At 35.7% G+C, this 15,118-nt stretch overlaps 1 protein-coding gene across 1 annotated transcript; it reads left to right on the forward strand.

The window, feature by feature from the left end:
• Positions 1-8,802: 8,802 nt before the first annotated feature.
• Positions 8,803-14,915, forward strand: LOC143608511 (polyadenylate-binding protein 8-like). The gene is made up of 9 exons (XM_077083529.1): positions 8,803-9,058; positions 9,786-9,904; positions 10,550-11,206; positions 11,545-11,622; positions 12,070-12,159; positions 13,375-13,515; positions 13,592-13,768; positions 13,845-14,063; positions 14,627-14,915. Exons 1-9 carry the CDS (start codon positions 8,827-8,829, stop codon positions 14,864-14,866), a joined length of 1,953 nt encoding a protein of 650 aa, XP_076939644.1. The 5' UTR covers positions 8,803-8,826; the 3' UTR covers positions 14,867-14,915.
• The last annotated feature ends 203 nt before the right edge of the window (positions 14,916-15,118 follow it).

The raw sequence follows: 15,118 nt of genomic DNA on the forward strand, positions 1-15,118 counted from the left end.
GGGCTATTGGAGTGCTGAATCGTGAAAATAACTTTTTTCAGAAATCGTACAATTACTCAAGCTTCGTTAGTGGGAAGAGCTTGTGCTTCTACCCATTTAGACACGTAGTCGACTGCTACAAGGATGTACTTATTTTCGAATGAGTTAGGAAATGGGCCCAGGAAATCTATTCCCCATACATCAAAGACTTCACAAATTTGAATGCCCTTTTGAGCCATCTCATTTTTGGCTAAGATGTTTCCGGATCTTTGACAAGCATCGCATGCTTGGATCAAAGCATGTGTGTCTTTATAGATGGTGTGCCAGAAAAATCCCGCGTCAAACACTTTTCTAACCATAGTGGCGGTACTGTGGTGTCCACCAGTTGATCCTTCATAGCAGTGTTTGAGAATATCTAAGGCTTCCTTTCCTGACACACACCTACGAACAACCTGATCGGCACCTATCCTAAACAAGTATGGATCTTCCCAGAAATAGAATTTAAGGTCGGAGAAGAATTTCTTCCTTTTGATGAGTTAGCCCTTTTCATAGGATTCTGCAAGCTAAATAGTTAGCGAAATCGGAAAACCAAGGACTTTCGTCCTCCTCTTTCATGAATGCTTGGATATGCATGAGAACTTCATGTGAAAAATTATTATCGATAATTTCCTCGTGTTGTTCTCCTGAAGCTGGGCATTCTAAGCGTTAAAGATGGTCTGCAGCTACATTTTCTGCTCCTTTCTTGTCCTTAACTTCAATGTCAAATTTTTGGAGTAGAATAATCCATCGGATAAGTTTGGGTTTTACATCTTGCTTGTTGAAGAGGTATCTTATGGCGGCATGATCGGTGTAAACTATGGTTTTGGAAAGAACTAGACAGGATCTAAATTTTTTAAAGGCAAAAACTACTGCTAATAACGTTTTTTCTGTTGTGGTGTAATTTTCTTGTGCATCATTAAGAGTTTTACTAGCATAGTAAATTGGGTGAAAATGTTTTCTTTGCGTTGTCCGAGTACGGCTCCAACTGCAAAGTCACTTGCATCGCACATGATTTCGAATGGAAGAGTCCAATAGGGTGTAGTCATGATTGGTGCGTTGACAAGTTTGTCTTTCAATATGTTGAATGATTCAACACATTCTTCAGAGAAGAAGAATGGTGCGTCTTTCTCCAGAAGTTTGGTCATAGGTCTAGCAATTTTTGAAAAGTCTTTTATGAAGCGGTGATAGAATCCTGCGTGACCTAGAAAACTTCTAATTGCTTTGACTGAAGTTGGCGGCAGAAGTTTGGATATGGTTTCGATTTTTGCCCTATCAACTTCTAGTCCTGCTTGGGATATCTTATGACCGAGAACAATGCCCTCTTTTACTATAAAGTGGCTTTTCTCCCAGTTGAGTACTAAATTCACTTCTTCACACCTAGCCAACATTTTGTCTAGGTTTTTCAGACAATGATCGAAGGAGTCTCCAAAGACTGAGAAGTCATCCATGAAAACTTCCAAAGAGTGTTCTATCATTTCATGAAAGATGGCCACCATGCAACGTTGGAAGGTGGCTGGAGCATTACATAGTCCAAACGGCATTCTTCTGTAGGCAAAGGTGCCATACGGACATGTAAAGGTGGTTTTCTCCTGATCTTCGGGAGCAATGGTAATCTGAAAGTATCCGGAGAATCCATCAAGAAAACAGTAAAACATTTTTCCAGATAAACGTTCAGGCATTTGGTCGATAAAAGGAAGTGGAAAATGATCTTTTCTTGTGGCGTCATTAAGCTTTCGGTAGTCAATGCAAACTCGCTAGCCTGTGATGGTCCTCATTGGTATTAACTCGTCATTCTCGTTCATTACTACTGTCATTCCTCCCTTCTTGGGTACTACTTGAACTGGACTAACCAAAGGTGAATATGAGATTGGGTAGATTATTCCGGAGTTTGATTACTTCTTTCTTCACCACATCTTGCATGTTGGGATTGAGACGTCTTTGATGTTGGACCACGGGTTTGTATTCTTCCTCCATGAGGATTTTGTGAGTACAAAAGGACGGACTAATGCCCTTGATATCCATGATCTTCCATGCGATAGCTTTCTTATGGTTTTTAAGAACCTTAAAAAGTTCGTCTTTCTCTTCTGTAGAAAGGTGAGATGAAATAATTACTAGGAGTTGAGAGTCTTTATCTAGATGGTTCGGGAGTTCTTTTAGCTCTAAGGCTGGTGGTTCTTCGATAGATGGTTTTGATTTTTCATTACATTCAGTGATCTCACATACTACTTCTGATGTTTCTTGATTGTTGTTGATAGTATTGAGATTTTCGTTTTCTAAAACGGGTTTGGTGATAGAATCTGTTAAGATTTGTGTTTCTAATGGGTTAGTGATGGAGGAATCTCGCACATAGCAACTCACGATAGAATCAATGATGTCAACACAGTATAATGTGTCATCGTGATGTTGCGGATGTTGCATAGATTTTCCTATGTAAAAAGTGATTGTCTCGTCATTGACCCTGAGAGTGAATTTGCCGGTGCAAACATCAATGATAGCCTTTGTAGTGGCTAAAAAAGGTTTTCCTAAAATCAGAGGTACACTTTTGTCTTCCTCCATGTCTAGAATTACAAAATCTACTGGGAAAACAAATTTGTCAAGCATGTTTTCAACAATGCCCCGGGGATATTTAACGGATAGGTCAGCTAATTGAATGCTCATGCGAGTGGGCTTTGGTTCTCCTATCCCTAGTTTTGCAAAAACCACATAAGGCATTAAGTTAATACTAGCTCATAGGTCGGCCAAGGCATTGCTAACAGAAATTTCCTATGATACAAGGGATAGTAAAGCTCCATGGACCGATCATTTTCGGCGGTAGCTTGTTCTGGAGGACAGCTGAGCATTCTTCACTTAAGGTGACATGCGAGAGCTCCTCCAGCATCCTTTTGTTGGTCAACACTTCTTTGAGAAACTTTGAATATTTCGACATTTGAGCAATGGCCTCGACGAAAGGGATGTTGATGTGGAGTTGTTTGAAAAGTTTTAAAAATATTTCGTACTAGGCTTCCAATCTCTCAGGTTTCAGCGTCCAGGGTATGGAATAGGCGGAACATAAGTTCGGTCTGGTTCCTTAGGTTGTACGGTGCCTGTTGGAATCAGTATCTCCTGCGTCTTATCAGGGACTTCTTTCTCCATAACTGGTTCTGAAGTTGGTGAGGCCACAGTGGTTGTGTCACTTCTTAATGTAACATCGTTGGCTGTTGCATTAGGGTGGGTTACAATGTTGCTTGGAAGAGCGCCAGGTGGTCTTTCAGGAAATCTGTCCGATTTGAGTTTCTAGATTCTGCAAAGATGCTTGTTGACTTTTTAGGTCAGCTTCATATTTTAACAATACTCCGCTGATATCAACGACTCTTGAGTCAACCTTCTTTCTGCTTCATTTGTCTTGGTCATGATTTGGATCAACATTTCTTCAATTTTTGAGTAGCTCGGATTTTGATGGCTACTGGAACTCTGTTCTTGAAATTGAGGTTTAGGTTGGAATGATTGGTTCATCTGCCTCTTTTCGAATCCGAGTAGAGTTTGAGTGTTACCTCCGTCCTTCCAACTGAAATTCGGGTGGTTTCTCCAACCTGGATTGTAGTTGTTGGTGAAAGTATTATTTTGACGAGCGATGAAGTCAACTTCTTCCATAGCCATTATGACTTGTTTTCAGTCACTTGTCTTATGTGTTCCTCCACATGTGTTACATGTGATCTTGGTTTTTGTAGTTCAGCTTGAAGTTGCTGGAATTTTTTTGAGAGGGCTTCAAGTTGTGCGGTGACAAGAGTGTTGAAATCGATGTGGTGTATTCCTTTATGTGTTGGTGTAGATCTTGGTGGATTATAATAAAAACTCTTCTTTGCTGCCTTTTCCATGATTTCAAATGCTTCGTTAGGTGATTTGGATCCCAGGTCTCCACCGGCGACTTGGTCGATGGCCTGTTTGTTTTGACTGGAATGTACGACAAAGAAAGTTTGTACTTGTAACCATACGCTTAGTCCATGATGTGAGCATCTTCTCAGAAGACCTTTGTATCTCTCCCATGCTACGTGTAACGACTCATCATCATCGGTCCGGAATCCGGTAATGCTGGCTCGATATTTGGGAGTTTATCAGGCGGAAAGTATTTGAGGAGAAACTGTTCAACCATCTGGTCCCAGTTAGTGATGGAACCAGAAGAAAGAGATTCTATCCATTCTAAGGCTTGACCCCTTAGAGAGAACGGAAAGAGTTTGAGTTTGATCTGATCTTCTGAACAGTTTTGGATTTTAAAGGTTTCGCAGATTCGTAAGAATCAAGATATATGAGAAAGAGGGTCTTCGTCGAGGAGAACATGAAATTGAACTGAATTTTCCATCATGTGAATGGTGCTTGATTTGATTTCGAAATGTTCCGTGATATCGGGTGGAGCCACTCCAATGACATAGCCTTCAAGAGTTGGCTTGGCATATTGGCTCATGTTTGGTTCATTGTTTTGTGTTTCCATAATTTCTTCGGTTTGATTTTCTCTTGATGGGATGGCGTCTGTTGACTCGTCTATGCTTGTTTCAGCGGTTTCTACAGTCCGTTTACGTGCTCCTCGACGAAAAAATCGTCCTGGTTTAGAAATTGGAGAAACAAGCTCAAGTCCGAATGCAGAGGACATGCATGGGATTAAATAAAATTTAAACAATTTGAATTAAACTAAAGGTTAGTAAATTAAAACTAAAGGTTAGTTAAAGTTAAAGCTAAAGTAAATGTTAGGCTAGCCTTATAAAAAATCTAATCTAATAGTTAGTAAAAAGAAAATAAAATAAAAGTTAAAATTCATTACAATTATAAACAATTATTAAATTAAAACTTGGATCGTTCTTAGAAACGTACCGTGTCCCCGGCAACGGCGCCAAAAACTTGATGTGTGCGTGCGGTGTGGTAAAATATAATGGATGTGAGATTTAGCTTTTGCACAAGATCGTGTTTTAAATTTATAAAAGTGATTTCTACTAATACTAAACACACACAAAATTGGCAAGTGTACCTATCGTATATGTAGAATAGTATTGGTTAGAATCAAGTATCGATCCGTGGACACAAATGTTTTTAATAGTGAATCTTCGTTTTAGTTCAATCAGAGAGTTTTAATCATTTTGGGGTTGATTTTTAAACTTTTTATAAAATAGAAATACTTATATATATATAATATGTAGGTGACAAGAAGAGAAATTCTAAATGAGTAATTCAATTATATGAAGGTTACCATCTAGATCAAGAATTCATTCCATTCTTCCTTGATGATTATTAAGCAAACATGTGACAAACTTGCCCTAATAATATATGATAGAATAACCCCTCATTTCTAAGTGAAGATATTCTATGACATAAAAGAAAGTAGCATGCGTATTTTCAAGTCAACCCTTGCTTAATCTCATACTACCACGAGAATGTCAATTTAAGTATGCAAGTAGTTTGGTAAAGTAGAAAGATTAGGATTGACTTTGATTTCTAAAATACCAATTCTAACAACTTCGGGTGGTTATAGTTTAGTCACACAACCTCCCATTGGTTGATTTAATTAGGTTATAATTACACATTTCATTAACATATGATTTCTTTAACTAGCATGATAACCTAAGCAATCGTGATAACAATGTTATTTTAGAATTATCAAAAACTAGAGAAATAGATCATAGCTTATATATCTCATCATTTCTAAGTACAATATAAGGATCCATGTTTTATCTTGAATAATGTATCAAGGTATTCTTTTTACCATTTCTAGTTTCCAAGAACATGCGTGAATCATGAATGATTGTTAATCATCAACCTTGATGTATAGAGTTAAAGTGATAAAACATTTATTCATCAAAGGATAATTGCAAAATAACCATTTAACTTACCAAACAAAATCACATGTTTAATATAATCATCAAGTAAAACAAAGCTTGTTCATAGAAATTAGATGGTAAATGGAGTTTAGCTCATGATGAGCATGGTTATGAACATTAAAAGAGATGAAGATAATAAACACATGATCAAACTAGAACAATCTAACCAAATGTGGATGAATCTTCCTTCTTCAATGGTGATGGATGATAATGATGATAGCCTTCAAGCCTTCAAACTCTCCACAAGACCTTCAATTTGAGTGTAAAGTGAGTGTTTTTATAAGAGAAACTCGTATAGAAGTTTTCTTCAAGCACACTTGATGAATGCAACATGCTCCACTATTTATAGATAGTCTGGGCACTCAGGTACGACCCCGTGCTTCATGAGGCACGCCTCCGTGTCCAGCTGTCCTCTCGCATTTACTGTTCTGTTAGGTCGTACATGCTGACTCACCATGGGGGCGTGCTTCCTGAGGCACGGCCTCATGTTTTTGGTAATTTGTTATATTTCTTTTGTCTTTTCTGAAAGATGACCACAGCCCCATGCCTTCTAAGGCATGACCCCGTGCCCATCTATCCAATATTTTGTATTTTCTTGCAAATGTTTGTCTTTTCTTGCATAGGAAAGCATGGGGGCGTGTTCAGGGAGGCATGGGGGGCGTGTTTCCTTGTTTTTTTTAGGTTTTCTTTCATTTTTCTTTGGATTTTGGTTCGTTTCTTCGTTTGAGGCTTGGGTTTTACCTGAAAATATATTTTAACCTAATAAGTAGTTATTTGAGCATATTATTTGATGGAAGTTGCAGTTTAGAGATACTTTGATGCTAAAAAGATGTATAACTTTATATAAACCGGGTACTGTGACAAACATAACTGAAACCGAGAAAATTTGGGTAGACTTGCTGCATTTTGATTTAATTTGGGTACCATAACCAATGAGAAGTACATTAGAATTTGCGTAGACTCACCACCTCAACTTCCGGCATCGGAAATGCTCAGATCTTCTCAATGCCCAAGTGTTACCGACTGACGCCACTCCATTGATCCACCTCAAAATTAATATGTTTTGGTTTTTAGTTCCGGTAACGCGCTTAATAGAAATCGACCAAATTTGCGTCAATTTACCGCCTCAACGCCCGAGACTGACAGCGTTCGGGTTTATCATCGCCCGTGTTTTATCAACCTGCCCGGCGCAACACTTCGTGTATAATAATACTTGTACATGTACAATAAAAGGATTTAGCTCGACTCAATAAATCATCAATTCTGATCGAACTCGATTCAAAAGGGATCCAAGATTGACTCAAACTCAGTTAAGGCTCAAATACGTATATACAAAAAAACTATTCTTTAGCCATCATACTTACTCTGTGTATATGTAAAATTACTTACTCTGAGTATATGCAAAATTAAGAGGCATCATTTGAAAAGTTCAATTTACATATATATTACATAAGATCTTGGAAAGGTTAATAAGAGCTTGAACCAAACCCTTATAACTCATCTCATTGTAAATATGAAGCTTGTTTTGTGCTGAAAGAACGATAAAAAATCTATTTGAATAAGCTTTAGAGTAGGCGAGCAGCTAAATAAAAGTTTCATTTGTTTATAACCCAAAATAAACCTCGAACACAAGATGTAACGTTCCTTTGTTAGAACACCTACAATGATGCTCACTACCAGCAAACCAACCACAAACGAGTGAGAGCACTTATTGTTGTTCTATGTTGCATACCACCGACAAAAGAAAGCTAACCTGTCAGGTTTACTTAGGGCTGTAAACGAACCGAACATTCGGTAAACCTTTCATGAACTATTCGTCGGGAAGTTCGTTTATGTTCATTGACTTAATTAATAAACGAACGAACATGAACAAAATAATTGTGTTTGATTAATTAAATGAACGAACATGAACACATGTTCCGTTCGTTCATTTATATTCATTACGTTCATTTATTTATGTCTGTTTATTTATGTTCGTTTATGTATTAATAGAAAATAATTAAATATCATATGGAGGGTCATCTGCTTAAAAGTTTATATATGTAAATTTGTTTTCATTTAAGTGTTTTCATTTATGTTCGTTTATGTTTTTTTTTGTTCAATTACATTTGTTCATATGTGTTCATTTATTTGTTCAGTTATGTTGGTTTATATTTTAAACAAACGGACTAGGGGTGTTCTTCGGGTTTCGGGTTTTTCGGGTCGGGTTCTTCGGGTTTCAAAGTTTTAAATCCTGACCCGAAACCCAACCTGAATCTCTTACGGGTTTTTCGGGTTCGGGTAATTCGGGTTTTTTCGGGTTAGGTTAATCGGGTTTCAAGTATCCTAGAAAACAAAACAAAAAACAAAAAAAATTTAAAAACTACAATGCTAAAGTTAAAATAACATATTATTCTTTGCTCTAAGTAAATAATCAAATAATAAATCAACATAATTTGATAAAACAATCCAAAAGAAGAGTAAAACTAACTCGAACCATAATCGCTTTCAATCGGGCTGATTTGGTTGTTCGATTACGGTTGCTATTAGTAATAAACGGATAACATAAATTAAAAATAAACAATCGATCTATAATAGTTGTAATGACAACAATCGATTATGACTAGATTTTGATAAGTTTAGTGGCGTAGACTAAGCCTATTGTACATAAATACATATTTAATTTCAAAACTAAAAATTTATTTGGGTTGACTTGAAACTTATAAATCAAACCCGAGAACCAACCCGCAAATGACATCCTCATCCTCACCGTCCGTCCGCCTAAAGTAACATCCGTTAGATCCAACCGTAAAAGCCCGGTCCACACTCTCACTAACGGCCCAGATCTCCAACCTCCAAAACCTAGGGTTTCCATATATAAACTCCACATCGTTATTCTTTCACTGCAGTGCAGTTTACCTGCCCTCCAAAAAACAAACAAACAAACAAACAGTTTCATCACAAAAACCCTAAAACAATAATAATAATGGCACAGATTCAGGTTCAACCTCCCGCGGTGACTGGACCGAACGGAGGAAATCAGTCGTTTGGAACGACGTCGCTTTACGTTGGGGATTTGGAAGCTAATGTGACGGATTCGCAGTTGTATGATCTGTTTAATCAAGTTGGACAGGTGGTGTCGGTTAGGGTTTGTAGGGATTTGAGTACTCGCAGATCGCTTGGCTATGGTTATGTTAACTATAGTAACCCTAATGATGGTTAGTGCCTACCTGCATTTCCTCGAATTTAATATGTTTGTGCAACTGCAAGCTTAATTAATGATTATCTGCCATTTGTATATATGATATTGACTTTTTTCTGTTTAGTTGTTCAATGTGGTTTTTATATTAATACTTTTTTTTTTATCCAAAACCAGATTAGAATAGTTCCAACAGTAAAGTTTTTTAATTTACTTGCATTTGTGAAGTTTAGTTCAGATTTTAATTATTTTGTTTTTACAAGTGTTAAATGTTTGAAATGGTAGGTAGTTATGTGCTGAGATTTCAATTAATTTCTTTTTACAACTGCAACTTGCATTAATGATTACGTGGTGGCATTTCTTCTATTCAGTGTATCAAAATATAATCAGTTCATGTGGTTTTTCTAATTTCTTGTAAGTTTATTGATGCATTGTCTATTGTTAAATATAGTTCAATGTGGTTTTCATATTCATTTTTTCAATCAAAACTATATTTCATTTTTTGGTGCACAAGTACATTCTGTTTGTTAGATGTTTCTTCATAACTTTTGTTTGGTTGTTGTATAATCTACCTAAATGTTTGCTTAGTTATGCAAGTGACATATAAATTTCTTTTATACATGTTTAAATGGGAGTTTGAGGTTCTTGTTTTTTTATTTTTTTATTTTGAACCCTATGACTTAAATTATTCATAAGTTTCTTTTATACATATATAAACTTTTGCTTTTCTTTAACATGATTTGCAGCTGCAAGAGCTATTGAAGTACTGAATTTCACTGCTGTTAATGGGAAAGCTATCCGCATCATGTATTCTCTTAGGGACCCAAGCGTTCGTAAAAGTGGAACTGCAAATATATTTATCAAGGTATTTTCATTATTATCTGTTCCCTGCTCTGTTAACTTACGGGAGACTTCAAAATTAGGGGTGTGCACGAAAATGAAATAAACAAACCATAACTGGAATTACCGACATACAAACTGAAGTAACTAAACTTATTAAAAAAATGACAATTTGGTTTTATATTTTCTATAACAACGATTCTTTGGTTAGCTTTTGTTGTAACAAAATGCTGGAATAACCAAATTGTAATCGAAAAGTTGATTTTGAATAATTTATAAGAAATTAGTAAATGTTGTAGACCAAAAGTTTCAGGTGTAAACGTTTAGTAATAAAAAATATACAAAACTAACAAAAACTTTTGGCCAAAATTCAACATTTTTGGTATTTTACTTTTGGCTTAAAATTTTCATGCACAAATGCAAAACTGAAACTGAATCGCACCCACCCGGTGTAAAAACCGAAAAAATTGAAAACTTTAAAAAGCGAAACTAGACTTTGGTTACTAATCTTAACTGACCCATCACGCCTCTACACAAAACATATTCATTTTGTTTTGGATGATTGCATTACATGTGTTTTGTGTACACGGTTAATATTTTGTCTAGCATTATGGTTACAACTTACAAGTTTATTGTATTTATTTTTATCCTTTTTCTTTTTTATGTTCAGAATTTGGATAAGTCAATTGACAACAAGGCATTGCACGACACGTTTTCTAGCTTTGGTTCTATACTCTCGTGCAAGATTGCAACTGATGGTACGGGCCAGTCAAAAGGGTATGGGTTCGTGCAGTTCGAAACTGAAGAAGCCGCTCAAGCCGCAATTGACAAGCTAAATGGTATGCTAATTAACGACAAACAAGTTTACGTTGGTCACTTTCTGCGTAAGCAAGAACGTGACGCGTCGTTAACGAACGCAAAGTTCAACAATGTTTATGTCAAAAACCTATCGGAATCAACCACTGATGAAGATTTGAAAAAGACGTTTGGTGAGTACGGAATGATAACGAGTGCGGTCGTTATGAGGGATGCGGATGGGAAGTCTAAGTGTTTTGGGTTCGTTAATTTTGAGAATGCGGATGATGCGGCTAACGCGGTTGAAGGGTTAAACGGGAAGAAAATTGATGAGAGTGAATGGTATGTTGGGAAAGCGAAGAAGAAAAGTGAACGGGAGCTTGAGTTGAAGAGTCGGCTTGAACAGACTGCAAAGGAAGCGGTTGATAAGTTTCAAGGCGTTAATTTGTATGTCAAGAATTTGCATGATACAATTGATGATGATAAACTTAAGGAGCTTTTTTCGGATTATGGAACAATCACGTCATGCAAGGTTTGACTTTTGCTGACTTTTGTCAAGTATAGTTTTCTATTCACAAAGATGAATTATATTTAAACTTGTTATGATCATCGGTGAATTCAAATTATTAATTTTAGTACTCCACGCATGAAGATGTGATTTAGAAATATATATTTTTAAATGGTTCCGGTCATATGCTGTAATGATGTAATTGTATAAACTTGTGAAGTTTTAAATTTTAAGAAAATTAGGTGTAGAATTATCATTTCTTGAATTGGGTAAAGATGATATTTTAATTAGCATTTTAAGGCTATTTATGATTCTTTTTTATGTTTATGTGTTATTATTTAATCAAGATTTTTTGTTAATAGGTTATGCGTGATCCTAGCGGGATTAGTAGAGGTTCGGGTTTTGTTGCGTTTTCATCTTCTGAAGAAGCTTCTCGAGCTGTAAGAAACTTGTTTAACTTATTTATATTGTATAAATGGCCCTGTAGTTTGACCAAGATAACAGGCTTATTATATGAGGTTTTCAGTTTGTAACATATTTGGGGTCTAACACTATCTTCTGTTAAAAATACTGTTAAGTTTAAAAAGAAATGAAATTCACACTTTTAGCTAATTACATAAGTTCTTCGCCTTTACTTTTGTAATTTATTTGGGGTCTACCCAGTATATGTTACAAAATTAAAACATAATAATTATTAATGTAATTAGTTAAAAGGCCAAAACTGTCATTTAAAATTAAACAAAATTTTCAACAAAAGTTGGTGTTAAAATCCTAACGTGTTACAATGTCACTCCACAGGGACCATTAATGTATTTAGTTCTATTTTCAATATGGTATGCTACCAGTGAGTTGACTTTTTTTTTTCTATTTTTTATTAACATTTATAGCTTTCTGAGATGAATGGAAAGATGATTGTGAGCAAGCCGTTGTATGTTGCACTTGCACAACACAAGGAAGAAAGAAAAGCAATGCTCCAGGTAATCATATACTAATATTTGTATATATCCATAGTTATCAAAAGCGCTCGCCTAGTGCGCCTAGGCGTATTTTTCAGGCGAGGCGCAACCATACCGCCTTGCATAGTCAAAAGGTGTTTTTCTGGTAAGTTTACCCGCAAAAATGGCTTTTCGGTGGCTTTTCCGGCCAGATTTCTGCTAGTTTCCGGCGAAGTTTTGCATATTACTGCCAAATTTCGTCTGGGACAGATCTGTGATGAGAACAAAAAACAAGACTTTGACTTAAAAGTAAAAAGATTACCTGAATAGTGTATTGCAGAAAAGCTGCAGGAAAGTGTTTCAGTAGTTAACCAAACTCACTTTTCTTTCAAAATACTTTAAACTTTTATCAGGTACACAATTATATGTAATATTTCTTCTTACACATTTTATCTTAAAAGAATTTATTTTATTTTGAAACTAGGTATATGATTTTAATATCTAACTATATTAATATTAATTTTATATACTTAACAAAACATATCTATAATTTTTGGCAGTGCATACTATATTTTATTTTATTTCTCATTTAAGTACGTTTTTTTTTGTCTCAGGCTCACTTTTTTTGCGCCTTGCGCCTAGGCCCCAAGCGAGGCCTATACGCCTTGAGTGCGCCTAGCGCCTTTGATAACTATGTATATATCTATGGGAGAATTACATATATACAACTAGAACCTTAAAAAGTATCGAGCATACCTAAGTCCCAACCAAATATTAAAATACCAAACATTCCCATTTTTAATATATCTATTGGTTTACTTTCAGTTACGTCCTCTTTTTTTTTTCTTTTTTTGAATAATATTGTATCATTTAATGAATATATATAAAGTTATTAATTTTTAGTAAAAGTATAAGGGTACATTTAAAATGTTTTTAGTAAAATGGAAATCGTGAGATTTTTATTAGTTTTTAGGGGTATTATAAATTTTAAGTTTAGCCGAGTTTACATAGTATTTTAATGGTTTCTAGAGGTATATGCTATTTTAGTAGATGTATAAGGGAGAAATTCTCATATGTAAAATTGTTTTTTATTAAAATGGGTAAATGTTAGATTTTAGTTAGTTTTGGTTGGTATATTTGATAACACTCAAGTTTAAATGATTTATTATGATATTTTGAAGAGTTTTAGGGGTATAAATGAAATTTTCCATATATTTAGTTTTATAAATTTTCATAATTAAAAAATGTTGATTTTAGGCACAATTTTCACAAATGAGGCCAGTGGCAATGGCACCTTCAATGATGGCTCCTCGTATGCCCATGTATCCACTTGGCGCTCCGGGTATTGGCCAACAATTATTTTATAGTCAACCTCCACCTGCTATAATTCCTCCACAGGTACTACTTTGCGCCTATTTTATTATAATTTTTATTATAATTGTTACTATTGTTATTTTTTTTTTTTTGATTTTAGGCTGGATTCGGTTACCAGCAGCAGCTGGTACCTGGAATGAGGTCAGGTGGTGGCCCAATGTCAAACTTTTTTGTACCAATGGTCCCACACGGTCAACAAGGTCAACGCCTAGGTGGCAGGCGTGGGACTGGTCCAGTACCACAAAATCAGCAGCCTGTTCCTATGATGCCACAAGCGGTATGTGAATGATATAATTTTTTTCCAAACCTTAAAAACTTTAAGTGAATATAAATTATCGATTGATGTTTCTCAGATGGCACCGAGAGGGCGTATGTATCGATATCCAGCTAGGAACGTGGCAGATGCGAATTTGGCGGCGGGTGTTGGCGGTGGAATGCTGCCGGTACCGTATGACATGGCGGCCGGTGTTGGCAGCATGCCACGAGATGGCACTGCTGCAACTCAACAGCCGATGCCTATTACAGCATTGGCTTCTGCTCTTGCTAATGCATCATCTGACCAACAAAGAACGGTATGTATCTACACCTTTGACTTTTGACTTATTGTAGCGTTTGTTTACGTTTTAACTTTATTTGTTAATATACATGTGTATATTCTAAGCTTGTTACATATTGGTTACTTTATTGAAAAAAATATCACCAGTTATACGTTACTAAAGTTAGTCTAGTTTTGTATAGATTTTAGGTTCAGTAGTTTGATAAATACGTCACTTTTAATTGGTGTTCAGCTATGGTCGTTCGATTATGTTTATTTACGTTTGTGAATAGTTTGTTTAAACTATTAATGAACAAACATAAACGATAAGCATGCTAACTTCTTAATGAATGATTACAAACAAGAAACCTCATTAGTTTAAATGTTCGTGGGTTAACAATTTGTTTGGTTAAAGTTAAACGGACAAACATGACATGTTTGTGAACCGTTTGTTTATATAATTTACGAACAGACGCTAACGGACACGGATACACTCATTATCTTTATGAACAAAAATCATGAACATACTTTGAAATGTTCGGTAACATACTTTTGACTATCTTGATGCCGTTTTTTAAATTAACATTTGAAATGTCTTAGATGCTGGGGGAGAATCTGTACCCGTTGGTTGACCAACTGGAGCACGAGCATGCAGCTAAGGTAACGGGGATGCTTTTAGAAATGGACCAAACGGAGGTTTTGCATTTGCTTGAATCACCAGATGCATTGAAGGCCAAAGTTGCAGAGGCTATGGAGGTTTTGAGGAATGTGCAACAGCAAGCAAATAGTCCATCTGCTCAAATGGCTGCACTTTCTCTTAATGAAAATCTTGTTTCTTAATTAGTTAAAAGAGTGTTTTGTTTTGGTTGAAGATTGATGGATGATTGAAGGCAGATGTCTAGATTATTGAGTCCCTATGTTTTTTAGGTTTTCTTTTTGGGGATTGAGAAACATTATTAGCGTGCCTTGATTGTTCTGGACTGTGGTATTGCTTTTGATGTGTGATTCATGTGCTGGACCTTGTGTGCTTGCTTACTTCACGCTCTTTTTTATGTTTACTAAAATCAAAAAGTAATTATGGGATGCTTAACT

This window comes from Bidens hawaiensis, unplaced genomic scaffold (genome assembly GCF_021521415.1).
Source record: "Bidens hawaiensis isolate Kalapana, Puna unplaced genomic scaffold, B.hawaiensis_p1.1 tig00419378_1, whole genome shotgun sequence".
Lineage (NCBI taxonomy): Eukaryota > Viridiplantae > Streptophyta > Magnoliopsida > Asterales > Asteraceae > Bidens > Bidens hawaiensis.

Excerpts from the sequence above, each read along its gene's own strand:
- LOC143608511 (XM_077083529.1), top strand. The coding sequence starts at position 8,827 with ATGGCACAGATTCAGGTTCAACCTCCCGCGGTGACTGGACCGAACGGA. Across the intron at positions 9,059-9,785 it reads CTATAGTAACCCTAATGATG|CTGCAAGAGCTATTGAAGTA; the intron begins GTTAGTGCCTAC and ends CATGATTTGCAG. Across the intron at positions 13,769-13,844 it reads TTCCTATGATGCCACAAGCG|ATGGCACCGAGAGGGCGTAT; the intron begins GTATGTGAATGA and ends GATGTTTCTCAG.